Raw genomic sequence first — 14,924 nt, forward strand, 5'->3', positions numbered from 1 at the left:
AACAAACCTGCACGTTATGCACATGTACCCTAGAACTTAAAGTATAATAAAAAAAATAAAAATAAAAATAAAAATAAAAATAAAAAATAGATTTAGATTCTAAATTTCAATGAAAATGTGCACTGTTATGCTCACAAAAAGATGACATAAATTGATAATTCAAGTTGACTGCTCTTTTGTGTACCTGAATGTTATGATGTTTTCGATTGCTTAATAAATCAGGGTTTTCTTCAAGGAGATAAATAGTTTCTTGAGCAATTGAAATATTTTAAATACTGTTTTATGCATAATGAGATGGAAGTGCTAAAAGGATATATGTCATACATTAGCAAAGTCACAGAATTAATGGGCTTTGGGGAGCTAGAATAAACATTTAGCAATCATCTAAATGAGTGAACAGAAGAATCATTAATTTTAGACAAGAATGCAGGTCTTCTGATTTCTTGTCCATTGTAATTATTCATCAGTTTTTGAAACTCAATAGATATCCTATTTTAAGTGAATAGTAGTCTGAATTATATCTATGTGACCTTCTTTACAATGAGCATGTCAATACCAGATTAAATCTGATTTTTACCTGCTTGTGCTTCAGCTGAGTTTATTGATAGAATTCTGCTTCCTATTTAATATTTGAGGGATGGGCTCAACAGAAGCCCAAATCCCAGCATTATGTAGAATACCTCAAGTTTACAAACCTGCACTTGTACCTCCTGAAACTAAAATAATTATTTTTAAAAAATTCCAGGCCAAGCACAGAGGCTCAGACCTGCAATCCTAGCACTTTGGGAGGCCGAGGCAGGTGGATGGCTTGAGCCCAGAAGTTCAAGAACAGCCTGAGTAACAAGGTGAAACCCCACCTCTACAAAAATGATACAAGAAATACCCAGGTGTGATGGCACATGCCTGTAAGTCCAGCTGCTCAGGAGGCTGAGGTGGGAGAATTACTTGGACCCAGGAAACGGAGGTTGCCGCAAGTCGAGATTGCATTACTGCACTTTAGCCTGGGTGACAGAGTGAGACACTGCCTCACACTCACACAAAAATACTATATTTTCTATATCATTTTTCTTTAAACTATTCTGAAAACGATCTAATTGGGCCAATGTTATTTTGGAATAGACTATATTTCAGTCTGTTTTAAATATCTGCTTTTTAAATTGATAGGATTTTTTCTGCCTAGTCAACTGGAATGTCTTTTGTTATCACATCTACAGCTAACCTGCTCCCAAGAAAACATTCTTCTCCACATCTAGCCATATCTCTTGATGGAAATCTCTAAATAGTTTGGTAAATTATAGGAAGTATTTGATTTTATAATCAGATTGTCCTGAGTTATCAACAGTGACCAAGAGTGAAGGTGAGTGGTATCTTGTGAATATCTGTGTCCCACAAATTCATGAGTTGAACCTAATTTCCAATGTAATGGTAGTGGGAGGTAGAACCTTTGGGGAAATGATTAGGTCCTGAGGGCAGGCTCTAACAGGATTGGTGCCCGTAGTTTGTTCTGCCGCTTTCACCCGGTGAGGACACAGTGAGAAGGTATCATCTATGAATAAGGAAACAGGCCCTCATCAGAGACCAAATCTGCTGGTGACTTCATTTTGGACTTCCCAGGCTGCAGAACTGTGAGAAATAAATTTCTGCTGTTTACAAAGCCTCCCAGTTTATGGTATTTTATTATAGCAGCCCAAATCAACTAAGACAGTGAGAATTTTGTATTCAAGGCTTTCAATATTCTTTGGTCACAAACTGCCATTTTAAGTCTTTTTTTAGAAAGAAGCACTTGGCCGAGCATAGTGGCTCATGCCTGTAATCCTAGCACATTGGGAGGTCGAGGTTGGCAGATCATTTGATGTCAGGAGTTGAAGACCTGCCTGGGCAACGTGTTGAAACCCCATCTCTACGAAAAATACAAATAATTAGTCAGGTGTGGTAGCGAGCACCTGTAATCCTAGTTACTCAGAAGGCTGGGGCAGGAGAATGGCTTGAACACGGGAGGCAGAGGTTGCACTGAGCCGAGATTGCACCACTGCTCTCCAGCCTTGAAGACAGAGTGAGATTCACAAAAAAATAAAAAATAAATAAATAAAATTAAAAAAATAAGCACTATTTATAACTTAATTATTCCTGAAGCTCTTCAAATAAAGTTGAGAAAATGGAAGAGTGATAAGACATGATGAGAAGAAAAGGAGAAGCTTGGTTTAGGGAGAACCATACAACACGTTATTAAATGAAAATTATTGAAGGCATGCTACAACTGAGGCACCTGGCTTGGGGATTGGGGGTCTTATTTAAGAGTTCTCATGATCACCGGGGTCCCATGCCAGGCATCTAATTTCCTTACTCGTGATCTCAAGCTGTCAAATGCAATGGCTGGAGATACCTGGCTCCACTATAAGTTTGTGTCCTCAACATTGTTCGACAGTCCTTTGAATTTTCTTTAGCAGTTTTCTTTTGCATTCTAGGCATGCCTGGCCTAGGCCTTTCCCATTCCTTTCAATGTGCTTGCTGAGTCCCACTCTTTTTGTTCTACACAAAGAAACGAATGCCTTACTTCACAGAACAATGAAAAGATAACTAGGGTAAAATTCTATAATTTCCCATCCATGCTTCCATTTATTTATTAAATATTAAGAGGTACTGAGCACTTACTATCCACCAGTTACTGTGCTACTCCAACTATATGATTTCATTTTTTATTCTCATAGATTATACATTAATTTACATTGATTAATCATTGACTCAAAGAATGACTGGGTAGTGAAAATATTGATAGCATCTAATTCACCCATCTTCCTATGAATGACGACAATAAAACCTGGAAATATGCTTAAGGTTCAATGAGAAGCCACTGACAAAAGTCCAAATTAAAACCCAACTTCCATTATTATTATTCTTTGTTAAGGAAATTGGTTGGATTGCCCATTTGGGTCCATTTATCTATCTGCATAGCATTAGAAATCTGTTCTCAGAGCCCCTGGAATGATTTTCATACTGAAAAGCAATGGAATAGCTAAGGGTATGCTGCAATCCTGTGCTTTTAGAGATGGGAAAACAGAGATCCAATCAGGATGAAAACGGTTAGAACTTAGTCCATAAAAAAAGGGTCCATATTTCTAAATCATCTCATCTCCTGAAATTCCCAAGGCCACTGTACCTTAATGCAAGTTTGTTGAGCAGCTGGTATGCATGCTTAAATTTCTTGCTAACCAAGCACAAAATATGAGCATGAGCAGACTTAGAGTTCATGTTGTGCACCATCAGAAGCAGTGGGCATGCTTTTTGCAGAAATAAAATTTGACAAGAGAGGTAGCAAGGTTCTGGTTGAAGAGCTTTGAGCACCGCTCTCTGGATAATGGCTTAGCCTGGCTATCCGTGATCATGGATCTCACCCACTGAGCCACACATCCTCTGAGATGAGACGACCCCCTCTTCTGACACAGGTACTAAAAGCATGTGTTCATAGAAGATTCGCTACACAAGAGAGATGGGAACTATCATCCCATGGCTGCAGACCTTTTAAATGTTGAGTGGTATTTCCCAGATAATAGAACCAAAGGTCCCTTGGCCTCTGAAACATGAAATTTTGTTCTCCATTTTTTTTTTTGTTTTGCTTTGAGATAGGGTATGGCTCTGTCATCCAGGCTGGAGTGCAATGGCATAAATACGTTCATTGCAACATCTGCCTCTTGGGCTCAAGCCATCCTCCTACCTCAGCCTCCTCCAGAGAGGCGGGCACTACAGGCACATGCCACCATGACCAGCTAATTTTTATGTGTTTCGTAGAGACAGAGTTTTGCTATTTGACCAGGCTGGTCCTGAACTCCTGAGGTCAAGCAATCTGCTCACCTCAGCCTCCCAAAGTGCTGAGATTGCAGGCATGGGCCACCATGCCCAGCCCCAAATTTTATTATGAAAACATTCAAACAGACAAGTTGAAAGAACAACACAATGAACACTTACATACCTACCATTAGATTCAATAAGCATTGATATTTTGCAATACTGCTTTCTCTATCTTTATTATGTTTTAATACCTGAAGATTTCACTGAAGAATATCCTATGAAAGAAGCTTACTCAGATGCTGTAAATGACTGTCCTTCCTTTAACCGTCCCCACCAATCTTCATTTGTCTTAATGGGAAAGAAGTTTAAGCCCTTAAATTTTGCCTTAAACTCACAAGACATTTAGCTTACAGGCTTAGTTCTACCCAATTTCTTGGTCACTGCCTTGATATTTAAAGTTTTTCCTGTGCCAGCTTCCCATATCCAGGTCTTCATGGTTGCCCTTCAATACGTCTTACCCAGACTAGTAAACTTTACCAGTGCCAAATTCTTTACAAAGATCTTGCCTGTGCCTCAGAAATCCAAACAGCAAAATTTCCTACTAAACTGGAACTGGTGTGAACCACAGGACTGAATAATGCACCTTTCACAGAAGACTCAGGCAGGTTGTTCATTAGGGCCTTATTTTTATCAATCCAGAATAAAGCCTGTACTTATGGACTAATAAAATTTATTTCCATCTAAACACTTTTTTATCTTTTTTGTTCCCTGCATGCTCTCAGGTGATTCCTACTATTCTTTATTTCCATCTTGCCAGTACATAAGAAGCAGGACAGAAGAGTGAAGATCAACGTCTTTGACTTCAGATAACGAAGCTCTTCTGCATAGCAGCTGTGTAACTTTGTCAGCAAGTTCCTTCATTTCTTCATGTAAGATGGAGAAAATGATGGTACCCATTTTGCAGGGCTAAAGTTAATATTAATAAGATAATATATGCAAAGTTCTGGCACAGTGACAAGTACATGCTAAGTCTCTTAATGAGTACTAGCTATCGATATTAATATTATTACTATTTTAAGTGTCGTTTCAATGCAGCCCAATGGAATACAGACACAAAATAAACTTCTTACTACATTGTCAGCAATAGAAAGTTACTGGCTGGGGGTGGGTAAGTAGCAGGAGGGGCTGAGTATTGTAGAATCAACTGTAACAACAGAATAATACATTTTAGCATTATATAAAATAGAGCTAGAAATTAAATAGAAAAATAGCTAACTTTAACTAAATTCCTTTTATTTATCTATTGCAAATGAACCTCCTTGAGTTGAGAAAGATCTGATATGCATTAAATTTCTCTCTAAGGAACAAATTGTTCTACTATTTGCCCGTTAAAACTGGAATTGGACATCTATGTATTTCTGATGAATGTTCTTATTAATCTCCCCTTCACAATTAACAATACAGCTGAGAGAACAATCACCATTCATGAGTCCTCTCCGTGGGGAAGTGTTAATTCAATGCATGTTAGATGTGTTCAGGAGCGTGCATATTTTGTTATAGCCCTTGATGGAAGTGGGAATGGGAGAATGATGATTTCCCAATGTCATGAGTTAAAGGTACAGCAATAGTGTCCAGGTGATCTTAATGATAAGAATAACTTGTCATCAGTTTTGTTTGATTAATGACTTAATGATATAAAGAAGCCAATTCATCATCTATTATATTGATTAACCCTTTTTCCCTCTTAACTCTTTTTTTTTTTTTTTTTTTTGAGATGGGATCTCACTCTGTCACCCAGACTACAGTGCAGTGGCGTGATCTCGGCTCACTGCAAGCTCTTCCTCCCCGGTTCATGCCATTCTCCTGCTTCAGCCTCTCGAGTATCTGGGACTACAGACCCCTGCCACCATGCCTGGATAATTTTTTTGTATTTTTAGTAGAGACGGGGTTTCACCATGTTAGTCAGGATGGTCTCAATCTCCTGACCTTGTGATCCGCCCGCTTCGGCCTCCCAAAGTTCTTGGAAATACAGACCTGAGCCACCGCGCCTGGCCCCCTTCTCCTCTTGATTCTAAAGGCATTCTGATTGTTGATTTTCCTGTCCACTCAACTTTGCCTACATGCATTTATGAATTCATCCTCAACCTTTACTGCATTGCTATTTACAGTGTAGGTGCTTAGTGCTTAGTCAGTATTGGGTATACAAAGGAGAGTATGACACGTCCTGTGCCCTAAAAATAGGTATTCTGGAGAAACACGAAGAGCCCAGGGTGATTTCTGCATTATTCTTGTGGAGATGATGTGATATGATGGACAAAATGCATCCAGCACTGGATCTGCTCTGGGTAACTTATCATTTCTAAGTCTCCTGCCTTCTTCTAGATTCTTGCCTGCTTCCATGCTTAACTTTTTAAAAATGTTAAACTACAATCTTTTTTCATTCCCTGTTCTCCACTGCACACATGGTCACCCTCTCATCAAGGCCTCTCTGATACTGTATGTTTTGTAGTTGTTTCCAAGTAATAATTTTAGTATCATGTATCTGCTGAACACAATTTTTTCCATTAGTACTTTCGAAGTCCACCACTTCAGTAGAATCTTTTCAAACTTTACCAGTCAACTTACATTCTCTCTCTTCTATTTCCTTCTTTTCTGAGGCATGTATGTGAGCAGTGCCTGTATCTAACTCATTTTTCTACCACCAGTGCTTGCCACGGAGTACAAATGTGCTCTCATTCTGCCTTTCTTATCCCTCCCTCCCTTGAAGGCCAAATGCCTTTTTCTCTACAAATGTCATAAACAAAAGAGCTGAATCTAAGGATCTGAGATGATGTATCAGTCAGGAGTACTGAATACAGCAGAAAATAAAAGTGAGATAGAATAGACAAGAAATATGTGGGACTGGAGGCATCCCGTTGAGGGCTCTGGCTCTGAACTTGGAACAGGGTTCATGTACCATCTCCAGAGATTACTTTCTTTGCAATCTTTGGCAAATTGCATCAGCCTCTGTTTCTTCATTTGAAAATAGAGACAATAACAGTTCCTAATGTATGAGGTTGTTGTAAGGGTTTACTATAATAACACATGAAAGCACTTAACTCAATGTCTGACCCATAGCAAGGGTTCAATAAATGAATATTAATGTTATTATTATCACCATTATGAGATGGTAACCACATATTCATGTAACACAGAATAAATTACACAACTGAAAATCTGAGTTTAGAATTTCTTCCACTCTAATGAAGAGAAATTCTTTATATTATAGTGTTTTCAGAAAAAGATCTATTTTTTCTTTTTTTTCTAGAAAACCATCTTTTAATATGAAAACATGCTTTCAGTACAGAATAAACTTTAAAAGAAAAACGGTCTTATTCTACAAATTATCCTCACCCAAATATCAGAGTATCACAAGTATTTCCTGACATAGAGGAATATTTGAGTATAAATTTCCTATTAATAAACATGAGATGACTACTTTATTTATTTGCAAGTCTGATTGCTCCTTGGAAGGTAAGAGGTCACAATAAGCTTTCTCATCATCAGAGGGCCATGATCCTGTTCAGGCAGCTCAGAAGCAATTTCTAAAACACAGCATCTCCCACATTCAAACAATTATTTGGCATTCACAATGTTTTCTGCATTTTAAAGAAGCCCTGTGTCTCAGCTATTTTGATATTGTTTATCCCTACTCCTTAAAGAAAGCAGCTTTAGGATCAGCAGCTGATACTGGAAGATAATTCAGAAAAGCACAGTCTTAGTTGGAGTTAAGTCCCTTTGTAAGCATGCTACCTTAAGCTCTTGAATGTCTAGTGGATAGGATAGAATGTCTAGTGGATAGTGGATAGGATAAATAGCTTAGCTGTTTCTTAGTAGAACTGAAGAAAGAGTAAGGAAAATAGCACAATACTTCCATCCAATGAAAAGTAACAGCTATTTTGTTCAGGAAAAGTTAATTTTGAATTGGGGACAACAGACCTGAGTCCATAAAGGACAGTGCCATCAGGATGCAGGCGGATCATGCGGTTCTTAACAGTCACTCCGTGCACAAATGACTTCTTATCGTTCAGGAAATAGGTATCAGGCACCCAGAGCTGGTCTGCCACTCTGTTGTCCAGAGTCAAGTTTAAAGGTATTACATTATAGGACAGCCTCTTATCTCTCCAGGCTTGTTGAAAGTACATTGTCAAGGTATAATCCTGTAAATGTGAGAAAAAAACATGGTTAGTTTACACCCAAACAAATCTGAGGGATAAGCAAACATCTCCGTATTCATAAGAAAATAAATATATTTTTAATTTTGTTTTAATTTTTTGATACAGGGTCTCCCTCTATCACCCAGGCTGGAGTGTACTGGCACGATCTTGGCTTAATGCAGCCTCCCTCTCCTGGGTTCAAGCAATTCTCCTGCCTCAACCTCCCAAGTAGCTGAGATTACAGGTGTGTGCCACCACACCCAGCTAATTTTTGTATTTTTAGTAGAGACAGGGTTTCACCATGTTGGACAGGCTGGTCTCGAACTCTTGACCTCAGGTGATCTGGCCACCCCAGCCTCCCAAAGTGCTGGGATTACAAGCATAAGCCACCACATCCATCCAAGAAAACAAATTTTTATATGTGTGTGTGTGTGTGTATGGCCACACAGTACAAACATATACTATTCACATATATAGGCAAATACTAATTTATTAAACCCATTCTTACCTGGTACCTGGCATGGGCCAGGCACAGTGGTGGGCACTATGAATACAGAAGTAAAGAGAATATATTCACATGAAATTTATGACATATTTCCAAGGAAGAAAGATATTAAGGAATAATTACCTAATGATTAATTTGTGCTTCTCAAAGTGAAGTACACAGGACTCTTTTAGGTGAGATATAAACACAATTTTAAAAATAGTTATGCATTTGTTTCTATGTGTATTAACAAAATCAGCTAGCACATCCAAACCTAAGAATTCATCAATTCATTCTTCCATTCATTCATTCATTAAATATATAATTTGTATCTAGTATTTGACAGGAACCATTGAGGTGCTGAGATGAAAGTGGTAAACAAGACAGATTAAATGCCTGCTCTCAGGGAAAATGTGGCACATATACACCATGGAATACTATGCAGCCATAAAAAAGGATGAGTTTGCGTCCTTTGTAGGGACATGGATGCAGCTGGAAACCATCATTCTTAGCAAACTATCACAAGAAGAGAAAACCAAACACCACATGTTCTCACTCATAGGTGGGAACTGAACAATGAGATCACTTGGACTCGGGAAGGGGAACATCACACACTGGGGCTTATCATGGGGAGGAGGGGAGGGGGGAGGGATTGCATTGGGGAGTTATACCTGATATAAATGATGAATTGATGGGTGCTGACGAGTTGATGGGTGCAGCACACCAACATGGCACAAGTATACATATGTAACAAACCTGCACGTTATGCACATGTACCCTAGAACTTAAAGTATAATTAAAAAAATAAATAAATAATAATAATAATAATAAAATAAAATAAAAAAAAACAAAGCATAGATAGATCAACAGAATCATGTCAAATAATGCTACATTTTATGAAGCACATAAATCAAGGTGCGAAATATCTAACTGGAATGGTGACAAAAAGCTTTCCTTGGGAGTCGGTATTGTGCAGAGAGCAGAGAAGGAGCCCAAACCACTGGCTCTTAGGAAAAGAACATGCCAAGCAGAGGGGAATCTGTAGAGGTCCTACGATAAATAGACAGGCCTGGCATGTTTGAAGAATCAGTAAGACCTGCTCATTTGAGCCACTGATACATACGGAGAGTAGAAACACAGCAGTCAAGACAATTAGTCCCATGAAATTTTAGAAGGGTATGCTTATTTAAAATAGATTGTTACAAAGTGGGTAACTTATTATGGTAGTACTTGCAAGAGTTTGTAAATGAGAATCCTAATCAGTCTAGTCTAATCAAGGTGGGCTTTCCAGAAAAGGTGACATGTACACTGAGGCTAATGTAAGCTTCTCAGCTATCTAAACAAAATTAATTCAGTCAGTTTATCATGAGAATTTTAATCCCAGCATTATGGACAAATAGGCTGGGCTGCAACTTTTAGACACAGTGGGCTGGCTGCTCTAATGTGACCAGTGCTCTTGGAGTTCTGGTTCTACCATTTCTCAGTTCTGTTTCTAGGAGGTAAATATACATAACTTCTTTCAGTTTCAGTTCCATTAAATATAAATGGGGCTTTTAAAACATGCCTGATCTAATCAGAAGGTTATTATGAAAATTAAATGTACAACTCAAATGCAATTTGTAAACTACAAAAAGCTATATTCTATGAATGAAGCATTTATAAATGACATATTTTATCCATTAGAAGCCTATGGGTACAATGTAATTGCTCTCTCACCCTCATCTGAATGACTAAGTGAAGGTCCAAATATTCATTTGAAAAGCATAATTACAATTCTATTTTAAAATCAGTTCACAATGCCCTACTTGAGGGTTTTTAAAAACTAAAATCATGTATTAATTATCTCTGCAACCTGAGAGGCTAGAGCAGTGCCAAGGGCTCAAATAACGAATGAATGAAAGAATATATGTTCAGTAAGCTATGCCTAGTGGATTTCTGTCCAAATCTGCATAATTTTGTGTATAAGACACATACTTAAAATTCAGTAAAATCTTGCATTTTTCTAATGTTTGTTGAGATTTATACATCTTAATTTGGTTATATCATTTTGAAATATGACTCATATTATCTGCTCTAACACCAAACAGTTTTCATAGGAACAACGTAACTCATTGTAAAAAAAAAATTTAAATATTTTCTGTGGCTTAGAAAACACACACATTTTGACCTTGCTCAGAAATCAGGGTAGGACCTTCCAATTTTACAAACAAAATTCTACCCTAACAAAAGACATATTAATATCCTAAATGTGTATCAAATAGTTGTTGGTGAAATTTGCTTTAGTGGATTACTTTAGTTAGCATTCTGGACTATTCTGCATCACCATGCTTTAGTGAAGAATTAGTTTGAGGATCTCTAGAGGAACATGTTAATTTATAATAAAAGCAAGATGAAGATTCATGAATTATATAACTAGAAAACAGAAAAAGGATCAGATACATATTTTTGTGTGTTACAAATAACCTAAAAATAGGACATAAAAAATAAACCATGCAATTAAGACTGTGCTGGAAAGAATGCATTTACTGATTTCAAATTCTTGAAATGGAAAAATTGACTATTATCACTACAAGAAGAGAAAGCTACTTACACTTCTTTCATAAGCCCTCTTGCAAGTTAGGAGAAATAATATTGTTTGGAAGGTGTTGAAGTTTATCAATCAGCTGAGATGTGTTTGGACACAGGAAATTATCTTATCTTTTGAACTAAATAAATGGTAAGATTGTGAGACTCTGCATTACATGCTCACTTCTGTTATTTGTCAGCAAGGCAGTGCCTGCTAAAAAATGCTCCCAGACAGGCCCTGGTGATTCTGCAAACTGTCACATCAATTTTGATTTCATTTATTTTCAAATACACATCATGACACTGTCAAGAAAGGAAGAAGCTCCTGATTCTAACTCAGTGTTAGTGGACATAAAAAGAAAGCGTGATCCTGTCTTCTACCCTTTCCCCTAGGCTCCTAGCCACCCGAGATAAATCCTCTGTACTTTAATATTGCAAGGCTATCCTTCACATTTGACAGCTCCACCTTTGGGAACTTGTCTCACAGTTGGTTTAGTCACACTGAAAACCCCCAAATAAACCACTTCAGGGTGCTCCTTGATCCATGTCATCACTACCCGAGAAGGACTGATATAATTAAAACTAAAGCCAATTGATTTTCAATAGCAAACAAGATAAAGTAAACCCACTGCAGGTTATTTCTCGACAAATTACAACTAAAAATTCTGGAAGAAATAAAATTGCAACTACCTGATGACTATGCAAAGTAGAAAGAGTGAGGAAATAATCAAAATGTGAGAAATACTACTATAAGAGTGAGTTTCTTGATTATTTTTCTTCTTCCTTTTGTACTCCTTAAAGTAGCATACATGTACACACACACACACACACACACACACCTGCAGCTAAAAGTATAAAGACCTCAATAAACAGAGAGATGTTTCTGGACTCACAGATTGAATATTGTTAAGATATCAATACTCCCTAAATTGGCCTACAGATAAAATGCTATTTCGTTTCATCTTAAATGCTATTCACTTCATTTCAAATCCTATCAGGATTTTTTTTGTACATGTTGGCAAGGTGATTCCAAAAATTTATACATATATATTTTTTATATAAGAAATACATATATATATATATATATATATATATGAAAGAGAATAGCCAAAACAATTTTGAAAGGGAAAAACAATGCTGGAAGACTCACGCAATCTGATATCAGGACTTACCATACTGATTTAAATACTTACTAATACTACAACAGTGTGGTAGTATTGATTATATAACAAATGGTTTGGGTCAAATGGAACATCCATATACAGGTAGATAAATGGGTATGTGGATTAAAAATTTTGGCCCATACTTCACATTGTATATAAAATTTAATTCCAGATGTGTCATCAATTTAAGTGTAAAGTGTAATACTATAAAACCTTAAGAGAAAAATGGAAGAAATTTTCTGACTTTCAGCAAAGACTTCTTGGATACAAACCTAAAAGTATAAGCAATAAAACAAAAAATGGTAAATTGGACCTCAACAGAATTTAAACTTTGTTTTAAGGAATGACACTATTAAGGGACTGAAAATGTAAACTACAGATTGGAAGAACATAGTTGCAAATCACATATCTGACAAACAACTTATATCCATAAATATAAGCATATAATAATTCTCAAAATTTCAAACAATCCAACAAAGATAAGCAAAAGATGTGAACAGACACTTAACCAAAGACACAAATATAGTAAGTAAGCATATAAAATGATGCTCATCATCACTAGTCATTATGGAAACAAATTAAAAAACACAATGAGATCCTACCACACACTCATTAAAGAAGTGTAAATAAAAATATCAAAAAACAACTGACAATTTTGAGTGCTGGTGAGAAGGTACACCCAAAGTCTCATACATTGCAAGCAGAAATACAAAACTATCAGCTACATGGGAAGCAATTTGACAATTTATTATAATGTTAACATACATTTGACATAAAACATAGCAATCCCACTCCTGTGTGCAATTGTTTACAGCAGATTTATTTTAATTGCCAGAAGTGGAAGCCATCTGAATGCTCTTCAGCAGATAGAGGGACAGACAAATTGCAATGCATCCCTGAAACAGAATACTACTCAGCGGAGAAAAGGAGCCAACTTATTGATATAAGCAATGTCATTAATGGTTTTCAAATACAGAAAGCTAAGTGAAAGAAGCCAGATTCAAAGGGATACATATTGTATCATTCCATTTGTATGACATGAAAAAGGTGAAACTATAGGGATGAAGAACAGATGAACTGTCCCCTGGGATTCAAGGTGGGGGAGCAGTAGACCTCAAAGGGCAAGCATGAGGGAATAATTTTGGGTAACAGAACTCTTCTGCTTCTTAATAGCAGTGGTGGTATTAGGACTTTAGGCATTTGTCAAAACTCAGAACTGTATACCAAAGTGAGTGCATTTTTCCGTATGTAAATAAAAAATAAATGTTTAAACTGCTTTCAAAAAAGCATAGTCTCTGGGGTCAGACACACCTAGGTCCGTATCCCAGTATGTTTATGTTCCTCTGATGTGACCTTGAAGGAAACCTTTCAGATCTCTGAGCCTGTTTCCAAGCCAAAAGAACAACTATAGCTAATAAACACAGGAACTGGGGGAAACAAAAGCTGTCTGACATCTGGAGGGAATAAAAAAGGTAGAGTTATGCCATAAGTTAAGTCTCCTTCATGAATACACAGGGACACAGGGCTCCATCAGGACAGGCTGGCAGGGCCACCCAAAATGGTTATAGGCTCTCAATTCCCAAATTGTACAACAATGCACTTAGAGTAGGGTGTTTCCAAGGCCATTTCTACGGATGAAATAATTCCATTCTAGAAAATCCTCTGCTGACCTTATATTTAAACTCATGTTGTCATTTAAAAATCTTCTATATGTCTAAACACTTTTTGTTTTTGTTTTTATTGTCTTTATAATTTGTTTTCTATTGCCAAGATTTAAACCTTTCCTGTCTCTCTGGCTCAGTGTCTAAAAAATACAGACTGTAAAAAAAGTGTCTGTATTTGTTATCTTTTTTAAGTTTATTGTTTTGTAAAGTGCCTATTCATCCTCATTGAACATTTTTTTATTTGGACATTTCCTTCTTGTTATAGGATATTTGAATATGCACACACGTACATATATATCATATGTTATTGCCTTTTAAATTTCTTTTAACTTTATAGTTTGAAACAAAAACGATATATAGAGTTTCTGCATAGTTTTTACATAGCTTTCTCTAAAACTAACATTTTGCAAAGCCATAAAGTAATATAAAACCAGGAAATTGACCTATATAATATTAACTACAGACCTTATTAGACTCTCTCATATCAATAATGCCCTTTTTCTGTTCAAAGATCCAACCCAAGAATCACCTTACACTTAATACTTAACGGTTCTTAGCCTTCAACCTGTGACAGTTCCTCAAGGTTTCCATGTCTCTGATGAGGTTAACGCTTTTGAAGAGTAGCAGTCAGGTTTTTTTGTTGTTGTTGTTGAATGTCTTGCAGTTTGGATTTGTTTGATGTGTGCTTATGATTAGATTGAGATTTTACCATTTGGGTCAGTGTATCACCTAAGCAATGTTGTATCCATCATATAAAGTGTACACATAAAGTGTACATAATGTCAAAATGACATTCTGGAAAATTTCTGGTCATCTTAATCTTGAATAATTGGGCTTCATCTGCTGGGCTTCTGCATTGTGAGGCACTATTATCCTTTGTAATAAACAAATATCTTGGGTAGATATTTTAGGATTATGGAAAGTAATAACATATTTATGCTGATATCTATAATTACTGCAGTTTTGTGTGGTATTTTTGGATGCTTTCTAAATTTCTCTTCATTAATCTAAACCTGAATCAACATATTCATTCAATGACAATTTTTAGGTACTAATAAGACAAATC

General features: G+C 36.6%; 1 protein-coding gene across 3 annotated transcripts in view; it reads right to left on the reverse strand.

Moving 5' to 3' along the window:
- GABRB2 (gamma-aminobutyric acid (GABA) A receptor, beta 2) overlaps nucleotides 1-14,924 on the reverse strand; it is a 273,205-nt gene that overhangs the window by 171,552 nt on the left and 86,729 nt on the right. For all 3 annotated transcript variants that reach the window (XM_011947716.1, XM_011947713.1, XM_011947714.1), the window contains exon 5: nucleotides 7,765-7,985. In XM_011947716.1, the coding sequence (XP_011803106.1) occupies nucleotides 7,765-7,985 (221 nt within the window). The remainder of the gene's footprint in view (nucleotides 1-7,764; nucleotides 7,986-14,924) is intronic.

The sequence above is a fragment of the Colobus angolensis genome, unplaced genomic scaffold, assembly GCF_000951035.1.
Source record: "Colobus angolensis palliatus isolate OR3802 unplaced genomic scaffold, Cang.pa_1.0 Scaffold27, whole genome shotgun sequence".
Taxonomy (NCBI): Eukaryota; Metazoa; Chordata; class Mammalia; order Primates; family Cercopithecidae; genus Colobus; species Colobus angolensis.